The sequence below is a fragment of the Parus major genome, chromosome 5 (assembly GCF_001522545.3).
Source record: "Parus major isolate Abel chromosome 5, Parus_major1.1, whole genome shotgun sequence".
Classification (NCBI taxonomy): domain Eukaryota; kingdom Metazoa; phylum Chordata; class Aves; order Passeriformes; family Paridae; genus Parus; species Parus major.
Window position 1 is genome coordinate 1,132,344 of NC_031774.1, and position 22,646 is coordinate 1,154,989.

The 22,646-nt window shown below is 42.8% G+C and overlaps 1 protein-coding gene across 2 annotated transcripts in view; it reads left to right on the top strand.

Moving 5' to 3' along the window:
• WT1 (WT1 transcription factor) overlaps nt 1-22,646 on the top strand; it is a 33,273-nt gene that overhangs the window by 8,319 nt on the left and 2,308 nt on the right. Inside the window, exons 4-8 of one of the 2 annotated variants that reach the window (XM_015631952.1) lie at nt 2,925-3,002; nt 11,584-11,686; nt 13,015-13,165; nt 19,355-19,444; nt 20,222-20,305. In XM_015631952.1, the coding sequence (XP_015487438.1) occupies nt 2,925-3,002; nt 11,584-11,686; nt 13,015-13,165; nt 19,355-19,444; nt 20,222-20,305 (506 nt within the window). Of the gene's footprint in view, nt 1-2,924; nt 3,003-11,583; nt 11,687-13,014; nt 13,166-19,354; nt 19,445-20,221; nt 20,315-22,646 lie in introns of both variants that reach the window. The other variant, XM_015631950.1, reaches the window with a different exon arrangement.

Here is a 22,646-nt window from a genome sequence, read left to right on the forward strand (position 1 = left end):
AGTGATGTGAACCTTTCTACCTAGCGCTGTTTAGTGTAGTAAACATGCTCAATGTTGAAAATTTACTGTGAGTCACACTTGCAAAGACTTTAAAAGTGGAGGAGTCTCGGTTCAGATTATAGCTCTTTCTGTGCAGAGGTCAAGAACTCGGTAATACTGCAGTGCAGGCCAAAACAAACTCTATATGATCTACTACTGGTTTCCTTTTAAGTTCCCTTTTTGCTCAGCGTTGACTTCCTTTTATTCCACTCCAACTTACATTAATCCCCGTTGTAGAAATGTTTCCCCCCCCTTCCTCTCGTTTCTCTTTAAAAGCATCTTTGTAATGAAAATAAGTTATTTTTAGTGTCTTCTTTGTGGCCGCTCGAAGGGCCAAGGATTCAGATTGGAATCAGAGCAGGCATATCCCTGGAGACCTCGCTTTCCTCCTCCTCATTCAAACCCCATCCAAAGCCGAGATTTTGAGAGGAGCTGTTGGTTCCATGAGATCATCTCACGGTACCGTCAATAATAAACCATGGCGAGGCGTAAATGGCGTTAGGGACGTCCTGTTCTCTCTCACCTGTCAGATGTGAGATGTTTAATCCGAGCCACCGCCCGGTGCCCCCCGGGCAATTGGCGACCGGAGGGCTCGTTCTTATCTCCGGGTTTAAGGGGCGCAAAGCCCGGCGGTGCCCACCTGCCTCCCGCCCAGGGCGGATTTAGCCAAAGCTCAGGCAATCCCGTCTTTTTTTTCGGGATGAGAACCTCGCTCCTCAATGGCTCAGCACAGAAATTTCTCCGCTTGGCCTCTGCCGGCCGCAGAGATGGCACAGACCCACCTGCAGCCCGTGGGACGAGGGCGTGCCGAGAGTCCGAACGCGGCCCGGCTCGGCTCCGGTGCCGGGCGGGGGCCTGGGCTGGTGTGGGGTCCGGCTTGGGCTGATGTGGTATCAGGACCGGGCTGATGTGGGGTCTGGACCGGGCTGATGTGAGATCCGGACCGGGCTGGTGTGGGATCTGGACCGGGCTGGTGTGGGGTCCGGCTTGGGCTGATGTGAGATCCGGACCGGGCTGATGTGTAATCCAGCCTGGGCTGATGTGGGGTCCGGACCGGGCTGATGTGGGATCCGGGCCGGGCACCTGCTCCTCCCTCGCTCATTCCCCGGCTCCAGCCCCCCGCAGTGGGAGGACAAGGGGGGGCTCGGGTCTCTCCTGGGGCGCCGCGCTCGGGAGACACCAAACGGGGCAGAGCGGGGTTTAGCTCAAATAGCGGAATTCTGCCCCCATCCCTCTCCCAGTGCTTTCCACGACGCCCAGCCTGCCCCAAAGCCTCTCGGGGCTCCTTTCGGAGGCTGAAGCCAGCTCGGGTTCCTCCGGGGAGCCGCGGCCGGAGCTGCAGAGCCGGGAGCGGGCGCGGCCGGAGAGCGGGGAGCGCATTTGGCCGGGAGGGAGCCCCGGGAGCTGCGGCGGCTCCGGGGAGCGGGCACCGCTCTGCTCTCGGGAGCCTTGTCTTGGACACTGTCACCCAAGGGCGGCACGGAATACGGTGGCTGAGAGCTGTGACAAGATGAATAAGTGTATTGCTTTATGAAAAAGCAAAGGAGGGGAAAAAGTGGATATTGTGGGGGAGGCTCTTATAAATGAACTGTCAAACGAAAGAAAGTTAAAGGGAAATCTCCTGCTGTAAATGCATCGGGCGGGCACTTCTAATAAAAATCAGGGTCCTGGAGGAATTAATTACAGCAGCATTACAGGAAGAATTCGTGGAATTGCAAAACGTAGTTGGCACAGACCAGCACGGACTGCTATTGCAAATGGGGAAACTGCAGGAGAGTTTAACAATTCCTGAGCTGATATGCAGGACATTGTAGTAGCATAATAGCACTTCAGACACACTAATGAATAATAGTGTCCAGTGATACTGACAAATGATATTACACATACTTCGAGATTGAAGTCACCTAATTTGTTTTTATATGCGAAAGCTTCCCACTGGATTCTGGATTTTTTTTTTAGGTCGCTTCTACCTGCCACGAAGTAAAAAAAAAAATAAATAAAATAAAATAAATAAAGTTTCCTAATAACAAAATTATATAAATTCACCTCGCAAATCCAGCGAATTTAGGTGCAATTAATCAGCGGGGAGACTGGCGTTTATTGTGAGCGGCGGTTCCCCGGCATCAATCACAGCGCTCGGCTGCGGGGCCGGGGGCTCGCACCGCGCTCCCCCCGCGCTCTCCGGGATAGCCCGGCCCGGGGAACCTGCGGCACCTCCCCGGCCCCGTGGGGACCTGTCCTGCCGGGAGAGCTCTCCCGGGGCTCCCGCTGCCCCTGCCCGCGTTTGCCGCTCCGAGCGGAGCCGGGGAAGCCTGGCCGAGCTGCCTGCGGTGTGTAGCGGGGGGGAAAGAGCCTGCTCCAGCGGTGAGCTCCGTTTATCGCTCAGCCACTCCATTTTTCTACTGCTTGTCAAGCCCCTCTATGTAGCAACATCCATCACGAGTCACGATAGCTGTTTCACTCCATTACCCACGTGGTCTCTCACACTCCTGGTTGAAACAGTCAACAGATTTGACTTTTTAAAACAAATAATCCTTTGCGTTACCCCTCCGGGCTGCTTATATTCGTTTCGTTCATTTCAATGTGTCAATATCGGATATTATTTTTCGGGAAGGAAAAAGATGTATGTTTCTATTTTCAGCTCTTTACCAATAGTCAGGCTTGCAGATTCAAAGTGTATTTTCGAGCTACAGGTTTCCTTTCTTTTATTTAATTTTAATTTTGAAAATTCCTAATGTATCTTTAAAAGGGATTATATAAAATAAATTCACTTCCTGCTGTTATATATTTAAAAGAAATAACAAAGAAATTGTTGATACTCTGATGTTTTGATTGTTATCCGATAGCTGCAATTTTAGCTCTAATTCTACATCTTTTCACGACAGTGACAATTTATACCAGATGACCTCACAGCTTGAATGCATGACATGGAATCAAATGAACTTGGGATCCACACTGAAAGGGTAAGGAGCTTTGTTCTCTTCTAACCTGTAGCCCTAGCGAAGCTGCATTACTGAGCTAACTTTATCTTGGATTTTATCATTTGAATCCGGTCACGGATTTCGTGCAAAAAAACAAAAACAAAAAAATCCTGTCCGGTGCTGAGAGTGGCTCTAGTTCCAGCATCACCTGGCTGTAGTTTGCCGTGTTTTTGATGATCCTCGCTGCTGGGAGCGGAGGCTGGGGCTGCTGTCCGGCCGTGCCCAGGAGCCCAGCGCCGGCTGTATCGGGGGCTCCGGGCAGGGCAGGGCAGGGCTGTGCCCACTCCCGGTGCCCGAGCCCCTCCCGGACGGAGCAGCCGCGGCAGCTTCGCTCTCTCCTCCTTGAGCTGTCGCCCTTTCCTACCATCCCTCTTCCCTTTCCCTGCCTTTCGCCAGGCCCTGCGTCCTGTGTCCCGGCCCGACCGCCTCCCGGTTTCCTTCCTCCCGGCCATTGTCGCCCTCCCACCTGCCGGGAAGAGGCTCCGGCCCGCCTCCCCCGCGGGTTTCCTGCGCCTGCCCGGCCAGGAAGGCTCCGAGGCGCCGCGGGGCCCCGCCGGGGTGGCGGCCGCTGCAGGGCGGGCAGCGCTCCCCTGCCGCTGGCTCCATCTCCACGCTCACTGTGCCCGGTGTCTCCATCTCCTGCCGGGGCCGGGCATCCCCCAGAGCAGCCGGGAGAGGAGCGGGACCGCATCCTCACCTCGGTCCGTCCACCGGCGCTACCATGAGAGGCAGAGCAGCCTTTTTTTTCTTAGCCAAGGGAAAGCCACAGATCGCCTGAGACCCTCCGAGGAGATAATTCATGCTCTGAGGAGATAATTGGCTCTGAAAACTCCCCCACCGAAGGCAGGTATTGCCAGCTTTGAGATGTTCTCATTGTCCAAGCGTGTGCAGTCTCAAGGGAACAGCAGGGGAAGCTGATAAAAGCCTGCACACATCTGAGCTTTCACTGTAGTTGTCCATAGATGTGAAAATCTTGCTCAAGATGGACTTTGTGTACACTGCTGTACTGCGATAAAGGAGAAAAATATTATGGGTCTCCTTGTAGCTTGTAAACCAATGGTGTTTGAAGGTTAGAGGGAGTGGTGTAGGAAACTGTTGGTATTGAAGTGAACAAGAGAATTGACTTAAAGAAATCCATCAAGGAGGTTTCTTCTGATTAGAGAAGATCCCAAAATCCTACAGTTCTGTACAGTTCACTGTCTTTGCTGCTGATCCCCTCTTTTTAAAGGCTATTTCCTACTTTTCTTTCTTAAGTCTTTTTGATTTCCTCTTGAAACTGGACCCTTTAAAGATCAGTCATTGCAATATTAGACACTGTTTTGTCTCTTCTGAAGAAAATATCCTGCAAAATGGAGAAACACATCAACCTTGACCGAGGTCCAAGTTATTAAAGCAAGGAAGAGGTTATTCTTTGGGGAGCTCAGTGAAAAAAAAAAGTCACAATAGAAATATTAAAGGAGTACTGAACAAAATAAATGGCTTCTTACTTGTCCAGGAGTCAGACTGTTAGCAGTGTAAAGTATGTGACCTAGGATGCATGAAAAGGGGGAAAGAATCAAGATGAATGATCTATGGTAAAACAAAGCTGAAAGTTTTGGTATAGGCCAAGATTGTAGAATCTGTGGAAAATCAGTGCTAGACATAGCCTCATCACTGGTAATATGAGCCAAAATAGTTATCTGTCTTTTCTGGCTGAGAGTTACAATACACAGTACCTCCAATCTCAGTTGCCATGAACATAAGGTATTCTTCCCAAGATTTACATCTTTAAAATATATGAACTGTTCATAAGTGATTCCCAGGCGTTTAGTGTTTCAGATGCTTTTCTCAATCTCGTAGTTGTAATTTAAGAATTTTGGAGTCAATCTTCCTGTTGAAATATGGAGCTTCTAGATTCTGTCCAATGATGACAGTCCCTGTTTAGCTCCTTGCCTTCAGCTCTCCCCAGCATTTCTTCCTGGCTTCAGGGAGACTTTTGCACATTTTAAGAAGGAGGAAAACGTTGCCAGTAAGTTCTGCAAATAGTTAGAGAACTCTACAGTTATATAAAACTTATGGGTCACACACTCCATACTTGACAGCAGACCAGGTCAGTAGCTTGCTTTTCTGGGTTCATGTTCAGCATGAATTTAACACACTGAAATGAAGCTTTTGCAGTGCAATTTAGGTAGAATTAGCTGGCAGTTTCTGTGCTGAAGCTGTCTAGCAGTTTATCTGAGAGCATTCTGGTTCTAGCTCTTTACAGTCTTGCCAATATTTGAGTGATCAGCTCCAGAATCTCCTCAACCCAGATTAAAAGTTTGAAGTTGGGCAAAGAATACTGCCAGGTGACCAAAGCTGTGTCCTTTCCAGTCATTGTGAAAATCATTCCCATTGAGTTGCAAGCCTATGAACTTGTGTGGCAGCAGCAGCAAGAGCCTGTCATCTAAACTCTTGAATGATTTCATCTCCTTCAGCCTGTGGCTTTAAGGCCATGGAAGACTGTTTTTCCTGAAAACTTTTTCCTTCATGGGTATTTTGATGTTGGATATTGGAACTGAGAGCAAGAAGCTTCTACATGTCAGTGGAGTTTGGTCTTTCTGTAGGTGTAAGCATTGGGAATCTGTTGCAGGCATGGCCTGGGAGAAAGGCAGAGGTGGGCAGTAAAAGGTATGGAACAGAGATCCTTAGCCATTGCTAAATGGTGAGGAGAGACATCTGAAGTGAACTGAGATGTTGTCTTCTGCTGCAGTACAGCACTGTCATGGACTGGCAGGGCAAGGGGAGAGTGGTGTTAGCAGGAAGCAGAGAGAAAAGGCTGCAGCCATGAGTTCTAGAGGTTTCTACTTGCTGGAAAACCCAAAGGATGTCTGACGGCCCAAGATGACTTTCCCTCTGCCAAGAGCTGTCCCTCGAGAAGAAAACAACCCACTACTGCTACCAGACAGTCCAAGTGACTTGAATTTGCATGTTAGACCTTTCCTTGGGTTCTGAATTCCAAATTGACTGATTGATTGAGCTCAAGTTGTTCTTACAACTCACATGAGGAAAGAGGAGTGCTGTGTGAGCTCGTGGGTGTTAATTGTGTTGCTTGTTTGTCCAGGCATCCCCCTGTCACCTTCTGAACTTTGGGTGGCCAGAAGGGAGGGCTGGCTTGTCTGTGGGCTGTCTCACAAACTGGCAGCTTCTAGAATCTGAAAGGAAAACTTCATTGTTAAATGAACCTCAACTGCGGGACTGGATTTTATCTCCTCAAACTGTTTGTTGATGATTTGTGGTATTTGGTTTGGAGCTGCTGGGATCACATTTATTCTATTGCAGGAAAGTCTGTGGGTCCCAGACATCTCAAAATTCACGTTCCACATTGGTGGACACCTTTGCCATCAGATTCTGTCCTTCTTATTTTTGTGTTGCTTTTTCACTTTTCCAATATGAAAAACACCACTTCCTTCCACAGCAGTTCTAGATGAAGATCTCAGGGCTATAAAACCCTCCTTTATATTTTGATGAGTTAAGTGTAAAAGTGATGTGGAAATAACCGATACCAAGCAGGAAATGGTACAGCATGGCAGACAAAAAGTGTAGCTGCATTCCCAACAGCAAGACTCAATGTAATTGTCTCTTCAGCTGCTTGAGTAAAACACTTTGATCCATATTTTTAACAGTCATCTGAAATTGGGCATAGAACCAGGCAACATTGTGGTTTTCCTCTTTTGGTTTTGCTTGGATGTTAAACACCCAGCATGTTCCATGGAAATTGGTATTTATTGCTGTTTTCTCAGGCTCACTGTAAGGAGTATTAGGTATGATCTCTGTAGAACACTATTAAAACCACATCTAAAACAAGGCAGTGAAAACCTTTCTTGTTTGGAGTGGTTTGTAAAGGTTTTTCTGTTTAGCTTTGGTGGTATTATTAGTAAAATTTGGAGGTGCAAAACTTGGGTTCAGTTCTGCAATCAAGATGAGCTGGAAATGGGCAATCACCTCCAGCCTCTAATATGGAATTTATCCTTTCTCACCAATAGCTGACAGTCTCGTTCTGAAGGGAGTGGTTTGGAGAAATCCTGATTCCACTCAGGTCTATGGTAAAAAATCCCAAACCAAAGAAAGACTATTTAAGCCAGAAACACAAAAGTCTCCTGAAAATTTAGGGCCTTCCTTTCATTAGCCAGCTGATTCTCCCATTGAGGATGGCAGAAGGGCTCAAATCTGTGAAATTGCATTTTTTAATATTCCTTTGCCTTGGAAAGGGCAGATAAAAATGCAGCTACATACTCTACCCTCTGTAAGAGTATTAGACAAAAACCAGGCAGAAACAGGATCTTCTATATAACTAATCAGGATCTTTTTCTGTCTCCATACATATTTTTCCCAGGGTGCTAGGATGGTAAATATTTTAGCAGAGGGAATTAACTCTACTTCTCTTCCTTTATGTTCTGTTATCTACGGGACTAGCCCACACCCTCACTTTGCCTCATTTTTGGCTCTGTTTCTAAACCCTAAAATTCCTGTTCCTGCAGTGAAACACAATTAAATTGAAGCTTAATGTGGTGCCTGTTTTATGTAATCTTGCTTTCTGGCTTTTTTTATTCTTCCAAGTCTGAATCTCATGAATCAATGTGTATTCGCGTTTCATCTGAAAATTTCTAGCTCTCCTCAGAGTGCCCTAAAGCTTCCCTTTTTTGGTTTATGAAATAATAATAAAAAGCTTAACTCCTCAGATTAAGTTGTAGCTGCTTTATACATTAGACAGGCAATTTCAGTTTTACAAAGTAAAAATGGTGTGAGAGAGAAATTGCAGCTTGATTATTTTTTAAAATATTCAGATTAGAATGTCATCTTTTATGAGGTTTTTTTTTTATAACCACTTAGATTGATACAACTCTCTAAAGCTGTTCTGTTTTTCATCACACATTCTCATCTGTAAACCCTTCATTTTTATTAATCTCTGTACAATCTGTACAACTCTGAGATTAATCATTTTAAAAGAGCTACTCTGCGAGTGTTAAGGATTTGCTGGGCTAATGGTAAATGCAAGTGCTTCTAAATACTCTACAGCACAGAGTTCTTCCTTTGTAAGTATCAGCCTTTGTTTCCCAGTTATCTAGAATTACATTTTATGGCTGTGTTTCCAGGTCTGGCTGTCTAGATCCAGAGAACAAAATACACTGAGTCCTTTTTTCACCAGCTAACCCAAACTCTAAATATTTATAGTCCATTTCTGCCTTTGAGCAGTTCTGATTGAAGGTAAAGGGAGTTGTATATTTACAAATAATGGCAGAGCTGGACTGTGAGGCCAAATCCTTTGGTCCTTGCACAAACAAAAATTAGTGTTGGATCCTGGCGGGGCACTTTGGCTGCATCTGGTCTTGCTTTTGTGTTCTTTTAGGACCTGTGGAGGCATCAGTCTAGTGTGTCTCCTAAGTGTGGCTCTGGGTCTTACTGGGGATTTTTTCTGGCTTTTTTTTTATTCTTTGGTTAATTCAGCTGAGCTTGTAAGGCATTGTCTCTTTGCCTACTTAAACACAGAGTGCCTGACTAGAAAAAATTAGAATTAAGGACTGTCCTACCCTCTGGAGATTTCCATTTAGTTAATGTACTGCAGGTATAAATTCACCAGTTACTTGTATTCCTTGTGTACATGGCATTGCATCCCCTCATCATCTCTTGCATGCAATAAAGGAGGTGTTTGAGTTTAATAATGGATTTAGATTTGTATCTGTTCTTCTATCCCTGCTTTTTATTGTAGTATATAAACTCCAGCCATATGAAACAAGCCAACTGTGCCAACTGTGATGTGCACTTTGTGGCATAAATCTTGAGTAAAGCATGGAGTAAAGAGGCTGGGAGAGCAGGAGCTGTGTTTCCCCAGGAGGTTACTATGGATGCAGAGGAATGGCTCAACTTGAAGAGAGCAGCAGTGTAAGGACAGCTTGTGAAAACTCCTCCTTCAGTGTTCCAGTTTCCCACTGACTGGAAAGAGTATCCACCTGTTAATTTCTATCCCCCCCAAAGGTCATATTATTCCACAGCGTTCCATAATGAATAAATAGTGTTTTAACCAAGAAATCTCTCACGATGCATTTTGCTGTCATCAGCCATATGGCCCTGCTGAGTACCAGCCAATGCTGATGGAAATGTGCCCAATGCAAAATGGCAAATAGGGCTCCTGGTCATTAAAGCATCTCTCCTAGGGAGCTGGGTAAGGACTTAGTATATTATGGGTCAAGAGCTCAGAAAACAGGTTTTAATCTTTGTGGCTTTGCAGTTGTATGTGCAGTTTTAGTCAAGTATAACTAGAAATAAGGGGAGGAAATATGTAAAAGGCTGGCTTTTGGGGAAGGCTTCCCAACTGTGCAATAGAAACTGAGATGGAGATCATCTGGAGGACACCTCTCACTCATAGAGCCATTCCTTAGGGCACAGACAGGGTCTTTGTTCTGCTTCTTATTCCTGGGAGTAATTATTTCAGGACTGGCTGGTCTTTACAAAAAAGGGTTATCACTGAAAGATGAAAACCATGAGAATTTGGAGGGAAAGTGGGGACTGTGTTTTATGGTATAAGATTTTACTACATATTCCTGCTTCTCCTTCTAAAGTTTCTGTCCTGGGAATTCTTATCTGCCTTTGTGTCTGTTGTTTATTGTAGTGTTTAAGGTTGTTAGGACAGGCGTGAAGGGGAGGTTACACTCAGGGTGACCAGTGCTGAAGCTCACATTTACCCTTGATTTACTGCTGTGCTACAGGTCAGCAACAGCTTCTGCTGCAGAACCTCCTCCTTATCAATGGTGCTTCTCATTCCATTCCTGCTTCAAAATGCACTGTGTAATTTGTGATCAACGTGGGTATCACCATTGGTTGGGGGATTTCAATATTCCTCTCCCCAGCTTTTTCTGGTTTTTTGTTCTTTTGTTCTTTTATTTTTATTTTTTTGTTTTTTTTTACATGTACAGATTTGCTGCCTTTAAACAGAGAGGAAAATTTGATGCTGGTGGGGAATCCATGCAGATCAAATAGTGATAACAAATGGTAATTTGTTACTTGAATTAGGCTGCAAAAGGCCACCTGTGGGCTCTGGGCATAGAGGAGACCCTATTTATTTGGTCATGGTGCATATCTATAGCACAGTTTAATCCATTTAAACCAGCTAATGGTATCTTCTTTATCTAGTATTACAGCTATTACTACAGAACAGAGATCCTTGCTTGCCACCCCTCCATAACTGATTTCATCATGATCACCTTAAAACTGAATTAAAATTGAAATAAGCAGAGCATACCTTTCCAGAAGATGTAGCCTTTGATTTGAACAGGCAGGTAGAGCCAGGATTTGACATCAGCACTGCAGAGCTGACCTCAGAGAACACCTCTGGCAGGCAGCAGCCTGCAGGGGTGAACAGTGAGGAGTGCAGCCACCTCTGCAGGGAGAGCTGCTCTGACACCGCTCCCCTTTAGCCATGTCCCACATTCCAGCTCCACTGCCAGTTCTGCAAATCACTTAAGAGGTTTAAAACTTCCTTGTAATTCTACTCTGCACATGAACTTTGAGGGAAGGGAAAGGAAGGACCAGTGAAATGAGAGTCTGGACCTCAGGGACCCCTTCAAATTGCTATTGCAAGCATTTGGCAAAGGCTGGGATAACATCCTACATATCCATCTTTGTCCCTAGCTGTGTGCCCTGGGGTTTTGTTCTGGGCTTTCTAATTTCTGGTGTTTTGTAAAACATGTACACTTACCACTGCCAATGTACACTTCTGCAAGTGATAATGTAACATACTTGTTCAAAAATTAAACTTAAGATCTATTTACGGGATTTTGTGCAGCCATGTTCCAACATTCAAGACAGGAGAACATAAAATTTTGATTTAATTAGACAAAACATATGTCTGTGGCAACCCCAAACCACACCAAATTTACAAATTCTTAAAATTATTGCAAAAGCTTATACCTAGTAGGGGTAGGCTATTTTTTAAAATTTTATTTTTATAAAGGGTTAATTTGTAGTGCATCCTGCAAGCTGATACATGGGATAAATAGTTTAGACACTGATTTGTAATCTCTGTTTATGAGTACATGACTGCTATTCTTATAAATGTCATCACTTGCTTGGTAGTATCAGGTAATATCTGAGTCATGAGGTGCTGACAAAAATCCACTGCACTTAATGTGAAACTTGAGGCATTTTGCTCATTCCAAAAGATATTAGCAATAGGCAGCCCCACGTTTGACTGATAAATAATGTGAACATGTGCACATGACACCGTTGTGCTGCTATGTGAATTTTTTGCTCTTACCTAAAATCATTGTGGAAATACATCAGAGTTCAAATCATGACAATTTCTTTCTTTTTCCCTTTTTCCCCTGGATTCCTTAATGGACACTAATATTTGTGTGCATGGAGTCAGTGCATTGTGCCAGATCCTTGTGAATAAAGGCAGAACAGGTTTCCTTTGGTGAATTTTGCTTGAACTTGGATATCATGGCTGTAAAAGTGAACTCTGCATATGTTACCACAGACTTAAGAAAAGAAACCTCTCACATGGAGCTGAAAAATATTTAATTTTTTCGTTATTCCCCTCTTACAGACACACAGCAGGATATGAAAACGAGAACCACAGCACTCCCATGTTGTACAGCTGTGGGGCCCAGTACAGAATACACACCCACGGAGTTTTTAGAGGCATACAAGTGAGTATTGTGGGCATTCTTCATAGGGAAGTAAAACTGCTGCCTGTTTATAGTGTTCATTCATTAGTTCACTGATATTTGTACACCAATCCTTGATTTGTGGCTTCCTCATGTTGTTGAGAAATGTTTGTAAGTGTTCTGACTCCACTGAAGCTATTGAACCCTAACATAGGATTTCATTCACACACAGACATTTAAAATTGCTCATCTGTTCTTCTGAAATAGATCTGCAAGGCAATATTCCCTACCAGCTTCTCAGGGTGGTCAAAAATAGGTGATCCAGTTTCCAGATTCTAGCTCCAATCATTCTGGCCATGTGAATCCTCTGTGGTTATGATGGACTATATCTAATAACTACATATAAGAAAGTGTTAGATGACATTTTGCTTTGGTGTGTTTCTGAAACTTCACTGATTCAAATGTATTTCCTTAAGATGAAATATGTGATTGTTTCCTAATAACTAAGTAATTAGTGGATATTTGGGAGGAACTTACCATCCATGGGAGCTCATTTCCTCCTTTTCTGAGATGGTCATGTCATTATTAAACACCCCTGTAAAAAAAAGTCATTACAGAGTGTCTGTCTCTTCTGTGTTGCTCTGTGTTGTCAACATACATCAGTGTTCTCAGATAGCATCTTTTCTCCTTTTCCTTTTCTGTGTAGTTTAGCAAGTCATTATTCAGTGGCAAGCTCTCAGAAACAGGCTCCTGAGCCAGCTTTTTTTGTTGAGTGAATAAAAGTAAATGGTTGACATTGTTTAAGGAAGTTAATTATCCCAGAAGGAGGAGATCATCTTTGGTGGAACATTGTGACAGTGGCCAAAATGCATTAAGGCTGAACTATTCACCAGCTCCACCTAGACAGTTGTTTTTGTTTTGTTGTTAATCAGTTTGTGTCAACCCAAGACATCCATTTCCTTGTCCTTTAACTTCATATAAGTATTTAAAATAAAAAGGACAATACTCCTCCGACTCATGCTCTTACCTTTCACCCTGGTGTAAGCTTAAAACTATTTTATGTGGCAAGGAGAGTTGTGCCAGGATTGTGTGGTTATAGAGGATGTCAAAGTGTGGCCCATTCAATCTCACATACAAGAACTGGTGAGAGAATTCGCTAAGCAGAGTTCACTGTCCTTCACCTTCTGACAATTTTAACGCTCTGCAAAGAACCGATGAAGGCACGCTAAAGTTGTTGATGTAGAATAAACCAAAATTTCCTATTTCCAGTATGATCTACCTAAGTATCTCTTTGTCCTGGGGAGGTGTTGAGTGTGTGAGGTCAAAGCTGAGAGCACACAGGTGGCCTTAGCAGGTCTCTGTCGTTGCAGGACGTGCGGCGCGTGCCCGGGGTGGCTCCCACCATCGTGCGGTCGGCGAGCGAGACCAACGAGAAGCGTCCCTTCATGTGTGCCTACCCTGGCTGCAACAAGAGATACTTCAAGCTGTCCCACTTGCAGATGCACAGCAGAAAGCACACTGGTGGGTACAAATCACAGCAGAGTGGGCAGGGGGGGTTTTGAGGCAGCACAAGGGGCAAGAAATGCTCTGCCAGGTTAGAAAGTGCGAGAATCCATTGGATGAGTGAGTGACTCTGTCAGCTGGACAACCCTTCTTTGTCAACTGGACAAGCTCTCTTTTGGAGCTGAGGGTTCTCTGGATCCAGCTGAGAAAAACACACAGCAAGCAGATTTCCTCCCTCCCTCTCTTACTATTACAGGGCCGTGAGTTGTTTCCTCTTTTAATTTTTTTTTTTTCTTCTTTCCCCCCCTCATTTGGGATCATTGAATCTCACTCCAAATCTCATCTAATGTTAATTATTAAGAAGTTTCCTCTTAGAAGTTGGATCTAGACATTCAGCATCCTCTGGTTCTCCTGTGTAAACTTTTCTGGTTGGGGGTGTGGGCAGGGATTGGTGAATAGGTTCCCTGCTATGGGATCTATCCATGAGGAATTGAGCCTGAAGCCAGTCATTTGTAGGCTGATATCTGGATTCTCTCTGAGTTCAGGAAATAAGACCTCAGAATGTGGAAATCAAATGCTCTGCTGCACCTTGCCAAAGAATAAACAGAGTTATTTCTCCTACTGGGAGATTTATGGTGTTGGACAAGTAAAATTATGATACATCTTTAGATATGTTCCTTATGGGTTCTTGATTTTTTTTTTTATTGCCTGTCATATTTTTATTTAGAAAGTTCTTTCTGTGCTTACCTAGAAGTCTGTGGATGTAATCTGTAAATATGGATGTTCAGTTAACCATTGATATGATGGAAGATCAAAGGGATGAAAGAGAGGAGGAAGGCAGCCCATGCTGGGTGACCTAGCAGATTGTCTAACATTTCATAAAAGATAGTTGTAATCTTCTCCTTTTGGAGACCATTCAGTCAGTTAATTGTGTAAAATATGAGGAATGCACACAAAGAACTTTTAATTAATGGATGGGCAAGTCAAAAATAGAGACAGCTGTCTTCAGAGCTGCTGAAATTAAAAAAATAAGATATTTTAGACTTTAGTAAGTACAAGTTCATATTTAGAAAAGAAAGTCTACAGAAAGGCTGTTCTACTTTCTATAAATAAATTGGAGCCAAGAACATTTGGAAACCTTTTGAAGACCATTAAATTCAGTATTTTTCTCCATTATGCCTAAACAGTTCTGAATTTTTCTCATAATCCCTATTTCCTTCATTCCTAAATTGATTTACACTGTGTTTAGCAGTCATTATTTTTTTGTTCTTTATTTTATTTCATTTAGTTGATTTGCTTTCCCAATGTTATTTCTGGATCAATTACAAGGACTTCAACTTAATCGTGTTCTGTTTTTTCCTTAGCTGGAGAAGATTTTTAATATTTTATCATATATATTGTAGGCTTGTAGAGTCAGAAAACCCCCAAAAGTCATAGGGGATAGGCCTATGTCTGTCTAACCCCCCAGAAAAGCTTCTCCCATTGTCCTTGGGGCCATAAATGCCTCTCCTCTGGCTCATGCTGCAGTGGAACTGGGTAGAGAAAAAACATTTCTTCCCCTTCAAACACCTTTTCTGCACAGGTGGGCACAGATCCTTATGCACACATTTTGATGTCTTGACAGCAAAAATTATTTATTTCTCAAATCTTTGCAAGTTTCTTTCCATCAGAGGCCAGCTTGCTCCCCAAAGCTCGTGTTTGCTGACACCAGCATTGCTGTGTCAGATTTTGAGGCTGAGTGCAGCTGAGGAGAGGAAGCAAGGGATGGTGCACTGCTGGAATTAAAATTGCTTGGGTAGCTTGCCTGGCTGTGCATTCAGATTTAGGATCAAAAGGAGTTTTCCCCCTTTATCAGGTGCCAGGGTTTTGCCCTCAGCCTGTTGAATGGGTTTTAGACATTTCCTATTATGATCTGGGACTTCTGCTTACCAAATTCCCAGCTGCTGCAGAGGCTTAGAGTATGATGCTCTTCATTTCCTGTCTCCTCCTGTGGTCTGTCCTGGATTTTGGGAATGTTTGGTGAACTGTGGGAGCATCTGGAGGGGATAACTTCACAATTATCATATTTTCCTGCTTGATGTGTGGATGATCTGGACTTAGTGGCCATGAAGGTTTTCCACTGCCATGCTCTCCAGGAGTCCTGGGCAGTCAAACCCACTGCTGTGATGCAGATCCATTTCCTTTGCAGCTTCATGTGTTTGTCCAACCCTGACTTGTTTCTCCTGCATGTCAAAAGCAAAATTTGGAACCAGTTTTCTCCAAAAGTTACGTGGTTGTGTTTGTCACACCACTCCTAATCAAACCAAGAAGTTTATTAATCTGCCTGTAAGGTGATTCTGGACTCACCCACAGTTTTGAAGCTCTTCCACCTAATGCTTAGTGTAGTGTTAGGTCAATGATCTGGGCCATTTTTAAAAGGATGAACACGTGATTTGAAAACAAGCTGTTACCCATATATGATATTAAACCAACAGATTGTATCTTTGCAGGACATTGCTGGCTCTAGATTATATTTTTTATTTCTAGAATAGATACATACAAAGGACTGGCTCATCAGATCTTCCATCCTTCTTCCCCTGTTGCAGTATTGCAAAACCAAGCAAGGCCCTGAAGTAGAAAGTTGGATTCTGTAATCAGTTTTTACCAATGTTTCAAACAGCCTTCGTTGAAAATATGTTAACACTTTGTACCCTCTGAGGCTGCTTATCTGTTCTTAACAATGCCTTTATTGAAACATGTACAGCCAAAAGAGCTTTTTTCTTATCTTGGTGTATTTTGCTGAAGCAGATAGGCCTCTGAAATGAAATGCAGAAATACAGCTAACTTTCCAACTTTGCAGCAAATAATGTGAGTTGGCATTCTTTGGCAGGCTTCAGGCACTTCCTTGCAGAAACAAATTGATGTCTAGACCTCCATAAATTTCACTTCTGGTGGAAGCATCAGCATTCTTGCCAGAGACCTTTTGGGTTCAGTGTCACTCATTGGGAAAACTGGATTTATCCTAACACAGAGAGAAAATCCTCTGCCTGTTTGCCAGGGATGTTCTTTAGCCTAAATAGGCTCAGCTGCAGGTCTGATCTGCAATGGGGTATGAGAATCTGTAGATCAGGAAGGTTGTCCTTTATGGTAGGGTACCAAGCTGTTTCCTTTCATGCTGATATTTCTACAGCATAAAATAAAATTACAAGATTAATTTCAGAATAGTAATATGTCACAGCTGAGCTATGGTGTGATGACAAAAGAAAACATTAACTATAAAGGCTCCCTAGTAAATAAATAATCACGTGTTTTGTGTGAGTTTGCTAAAGCAAATCATATTAAATAAAAATGTAGAATTAGCAAGGCAAAGTTGTGATCATGGCACTTGTTTGATTAAGTAGACACACTTAAGGAAAGGGGTTTAATTTGGTGAAGGATGTGTAGACCAGCCTTCAGATTCTCATTCACACTTGCAGTCTCTGGTTTCAAAATCAGCCTCCTTTTCTCATGTGCTCTTGTTAGCAACTGGCTCTTACTCCTGCAGAACTCCTTAATTAAAAGAAATGACTGTGAATATTTTGTGCAACTGCTACAGCAGTAGAATTTTCTGTTTTCCCATGTCCCTGAACAACTGAATTTTCTCCAGAGAAAACAGGCACACTTCCCTTAGTTTAACTACTTTTGACAAAATCAGTTTGTTTTATTAGAAACATTTATTGCAACATGTGCAAAGGCAGATTCACTCTTGTTTTACAATTCTTGACCTTTTAAAAAAAGTATCTTCCTAAATATTGAAGACATGCCATTCCCTCTACCCTCTCTCATCTTTTTTATTCCATTATGTGCTAAGTTCAGCCTTTCTTTTGTGTTCCCTCTTTCAGTGGTGTAAGTAATCATGTCTCAGGTAGAAGGGCTGGTGAAGCTCCATCTGCATCTCCTCTTTTGTTTTGGGCTCTGTGTGTTCACATAAGGAGGTTTTTACCCATTACTGGGTATTTTCATACATAAAGAGATTTCAGCTTTTTACTGGAGAGGCTTTGGCAGGCCTGGGGAAATGAGATGCTCTCACTGTGGGAATTTAATGGGGTACTAAAACAGATTTGATTAATCTGGGATGTTTCTGTTGTCCTGTTCTGAGGAAATTTGTGGGAGCTCACAGGCATGTGACAGTCAGCTTTGGCAGCTGACATGGAAGATGTCAAAAGAAAAAGGAAATTAGGATTTCTGTATAAATGTTGTGCCTCTTTTTGTTTATTTGCTCTTTGTTTTCTTCCCGGTGTCATCACATCCCTATGTAAACATTTCAGATTGATTCCTTTAATACCTGCATGGGTTAAATCTGACTTCAATTTAATCAGGATTATTTCCCAAAGTATTCCAAGAAATACTTTTATGTGCATGCCATCAGACCCTCTATGCTGTTTTATTCCAATACCTCCTTAAACATCTTCTAAGTTTATATTGCAATTAGCAGACAATCATCCTGTCACTGCATTCTGCTCTGCTGACATTCCCCCTCTTAAATCTGCCAAAGGGCTGAATTCCTTGGAAGTAAGTGGTTTCTGAGAGGCAGGCACCCCCAGGGAGTCCTTGTGGTCAAAGTGTATGGAACTATTTCAAACACCTGTGGCAACTTTAATCTCTTCTGCTAATAAATTAAGCACAGCAGACATAGAAATTGTCCACACCTAGGTCTGAGAATCAGTAAACTCCTTTGGGGTGGCTGTCACAGGAAGTTAGCTTGTTCTTGCAGATTTAGTTGCTTTTGTAAAGTTTTTAATTTTAGCTTCAGTGGGATGAATTTGGAATGCTCTCTTTAATATTGCTGCTTATTCTCTGTCACCTGGATCAAAAGGCATCTGCTTTAAACTAAACTGGTTTGTTCTGGTGTCTCTGCATCCCAGTGCCACCAGAATACATTTCCTCATGATGGTAGAATCAGACATGCAGACACCTGCAGCGAAATTTTATCAAAGGGATAGGTTTTCAAAATGAAACAGGGAGAAATCAAACCCACTGCCAGCTCCAGGTGGTGTTTTCCTGTAGCTCCTTCCCACAGGAGCTTTGGTTTACATCTCAGCTTCCCACAGCAGGCAGAGCAGGTCCCAGCTGCTCCCAAGTGTCCCTCCCAGATAAAGCCCAGGATCCTCCCAGCTTTGCAGTGAGAGATGTTTCACCCTGCTCCTGTTGAGGCTCTGGAGCCAGACTTTATCTGGGCATAAATGTAATTATAGCTGAGGCTTCAGCAGGATTCCAGGATTCCAGGGACCTCAGTTGAGAAGTAAGCCAGACCTGGAAGATCATTGAGCTTCTCCTGTAACCTCATAAGGGTTGTTTTGGCTTAACTTGGCCAAATTTCACCACCTCTGTGCTCTGCTACCTGCTGGCAGTGTTTCCTCTCTTCCCTCAGACTCCTCAGTTGCTGCATTTCTCTTTGCAGTTGGCTGGTGAAGTCCTTTGCATTGAAATCCATGTTCATTTTAGATGCTGGCTTGTAGGGATTTATTTTTCTAAAACACTCAGGATCTTTTCACCCCAGAGAAATCCCACCCTGAGGGTCTCTGCTGAACTGCATGGGAGGATGGGAAGAGTTTATATTTACATGAGGCTTTGCAATAATTCATGGCTTTGCCTGTGAGAGCTGTGCAGCTTTGTGAGAAATTCTGTTTAATGGTTCTTTGTGGAAGAAACCTAATTTATGATTTGGGGAAGAATACGTCTTTTTCTGAGGCTGAATTTTTTGCTCAATTTTTTCTAATGAATTTAATGTGGTTAAAAGTGTCACCTATGTGGATGGAACTTATTTAGTTTTTGCTTTAAACCCAATTTAGTTCAAACTGTGAGTTGTTACTCTGTATGAATTATTTGCTACTGAAACAGGTGGAAAGGGTTTAATGGGGTTTTTAGAGAAATATAAACCAAGACATTCCTATTCTTTTCCAACAGAAAAAAAAATAAAAATTCTCTCAACTGGAAATTGTTTGCAGCTTTAACATAAGAAACTGTTTTCTTAGAGTGAGCAGATTCAGCATCAATTTCAGTGCAGTAGAATTATGCCAGCCTTTCCAACAGAGCTGTATGGCTTTATGAGAAATCAGTCCTGCTGTGCCACTAGACTGCTTCAGACTGCAGAGAAGCCTTTCAGAGCCACATGTTTTATCTTCTGACTCAGCCTGAGGTGTTCTCTCATTTAGCCACATGTTCTGACAAACTCCTTTTCCTCTCCAGGTGAAAAACCTTATCAGTGTGATTTTAAAGACTGTGAACGAAGATTTTCTCGTTCAGACCAGCTCAAAAGACACCAAAGACGACACACAGGTTTGTGGACAAGGCTTGCCTTAATTAGAGCTCATCTGTACATGGGAATTGTGATCCTGAAGTTATACTCCTGAACTTCTATTGTTCTGATGTCAGCTCATAACACCAAATTCTTGAAGCTAATTTTAGGAGAAGGCCATGGCTGGGTTTTTTAACTGGCCTTTTAGCACTACTGTGGTTGTTTAGGTGACTTTTACATCCTGTCACCATCTTTTGAAACAACTTTCATAATGAAACTGCTCTATATTCTGTGTTCAATATAGAGAATATATTGTGTTTAAAACCAAGCAGTTCTGCAAGGAAAATTTGCCAAGGTGTAAAATTTGCCCAAGGCCTATGTGTCATGTTTAAAACAGTAGTGTGAAGTAAGTTAAAGCTATTGGGAGCACACAAAAATAGATTTCTGCATCTTGATTTTCCTTATGTGGCTCCTTCAGGATACTCACTGTGCTAAAACACAGGGTCAGGATGAGCAATAATTGCAGATCTTCCCTGGTGCAGTGGTTTCAGGGGGGTTTGTTTATGATGGAGCTGTTCAGATGCTTCAGGCCCAGGCACTGGAAGAGGAGTTACAAGGGGTGGTGGCCTCATTAATGACTAACTTTCTGTAATGTGTAGGCACAGGGCTGGGAAGAGCAGTTACAGTAACCAGAACAAAAAACTCACCCCTCACCCCTCTAAAAAATAAATCCAGGCTTTTGAAACTTCAGAAATATCTGATTTCATTCCAAAAACACTGGGACATAAGAATAGATTTTTTTTCTTTTTGTCTCTTAGGTGTGAAGCCCTTTCAGTGTAAAACCTGTCAGAGAAAGTTCTCCCGATCTGATCATCTGAAGACTCATACCAGGACTCATACAGGTAAAACAAGTGCGTAAACTTTTCTTCACATTTATATTTCTTTTTTTTTTTAATTTATTTTAAAATTTAAATCAATATTGTTGTAAATTACATGATTAGGAAGTGTTTTAACCAGGATTCAAATATTCAAAACAGCAGAAAGAATTTCAGAGTCCGCTGATTTTTTCAGTGTGGCTGTTTTCCCCAAGTGTGATAATCACTTTTCACAAAAGGGATTTAGGTGATTTTAGAAACTATGCTTTCTTCCTTCGTGTTTAAAGAAATTTCAGCTTGGCAAAATAAATTTTGTCAGCTATTATGAAATGAGCATCACGGTCTCAGCCCACAAATGTCAAGTTGATCTACTGCCTTTAGTGAAAAAACCCTGCAAGACAGAAATTTTAATTCTAGCTTTAGCCAAAGGTCTGTAATCTAAAGTATTCCTGCCTACTCATGCTTCTCCCAAGTGTCAGTTGAGCCTAATGCAGGATAGCACAGCAAAGCTCTTGCTGTTGCTGCTTGGACTGTAATCTCTCCAGCAGATAAAAGCAGTGCCTTTTGCAAACTCACACTGACAGACACTAAAGTAAAAGCTTACTCAAATATTCAAGGACCTTCCTTTATTTTTTTTTTTGGTAGAAACTGTAGTATTTCATATAAATACAGGGGGGAAAAAAAGGAGGCCATTTTAGCCTACTCTGCCCTCACATAAATGTAAACACCATTAAGGAGCAACTGCAGCAAGCTCTGTATTTTAGTTTTAAGTGTTAAAATTAAGCCTGTGTACTGACATTTGCTGTTCTTTCTGCTATGTATGCAGTGTTTTTATCAAGTAATTGTTTACCAAGCACTTTGGCATGTTGTTGGATGTCACGGTGTTTTCCATGCTGGTGTTAACCTTTTAAATTCAGTCTTTGTGCAGATGGACAAGGAGCCTGAAAATCTTTTTCTCCCTGCTAAGAATTCTTTTTTCTCTTCTGGACCATAAAAACACACATTTCAGACAAAAATAAAAGAGAAATTTTAATAAAGGAAATGATTCACCTGAGAACAATGGCATTTTCTGTGGCTCTGGCCAAATAAATGCTTCACCCAATGGCCACATCTACACTTGCAATCTGCAAATGGCAAAGGCTGTGCTCCTGGGTGAGCTGCAGGGCCTGGGTCTCTGTGCATTTGCATGAAGAAAGATGTTTTCTTAACCAGCAAGAGGTAATGTTCTGGGAGAGACAAAATGGCAAGTGGTTGTAACACGCTGGCAAGCTGGGATGAATGACATTGCCCATCACATTTCATTGCTAACTGATCTGCTAACTCAGGACTTGCATGACTCCAGTAATTTTTTTGGCACAGATTAGCTGCAGTGAGGAATTTGCTGTCTTGTTTTCTGGTGAAGCTCCTCTCCCTGGGGCTCCCTGTGATCTGAGCCCCCCAGACCTCGCCGTGGGTTCACTGCCTGCCACTGGCACAGGGTCTGGTGCCATGGAGCCACTCCTGACAACACTTCAGGATGTGTCAGCTCCTGAGGGGGATGAGCACAAGTGGTGGCTGGGGATTTTTCATCTCCACCTTGTCCTGCAGCTTCATTCCTCTTTCTTTCTCGTAGCCTCTAAATTTTGTGACAAAGCACCTAAATCAAGTTAACTTGCTCCATGTTAAATCTTGAGGAAGCAAAGCACAGATTGCTTCCATGCAATTCTATCCTAATTTTCAGTCAACTGCCTTTATTAAGATTCAGGGATTTTTTTCTTCACAAGCAATTTCACCATGACAGCAATCTTTGCTGTTGAAAGCAAAATAGAAATAAAACAATCAAAGGAAGTTTTCTCCATCCACAAACACGTTTAGCAATGGAAATGTGATATCTGTACCATGAAGCTGTACAAAGCAGTTGGTGCCCAGCACAGAACTAATAGAGATTGCTTCCCCCTTGCTGGGAGAGGACAACCAGGATTGCTGGTGATAGTTCTGTGAGGAACTGGTCAGTTATAGATACCTCATCTGGGTTCTCAGGATGGTTTTGCTAATGCTGATGAAAACAGACCAGTTTATGCAATCTGTGGGTTTTGACCAGATCAGTTTTTCCCCCACTGTTCTATGCACTCATGGGAGATAGTTGATGCTTTTGCCAGCATCTGTGCTAAGTGGATGAAGTGGATTTTAAGCATCTCCCTCCCACTTAAAATACCTCACATGGGAGTTTGCAAACAGAAATACACATTTATGCAAATTCCCTGTTTGTCTGAATTTGGATTTGGTTTGTGAAATGCCCCAAGTGTGAGGTAAATAAGAAGAGAGGATGCCTGGGTGAGGTTGTACCACCCCAGCGTGTCTGGAGTGTGTTAGAGAGGATGAGGTGTGC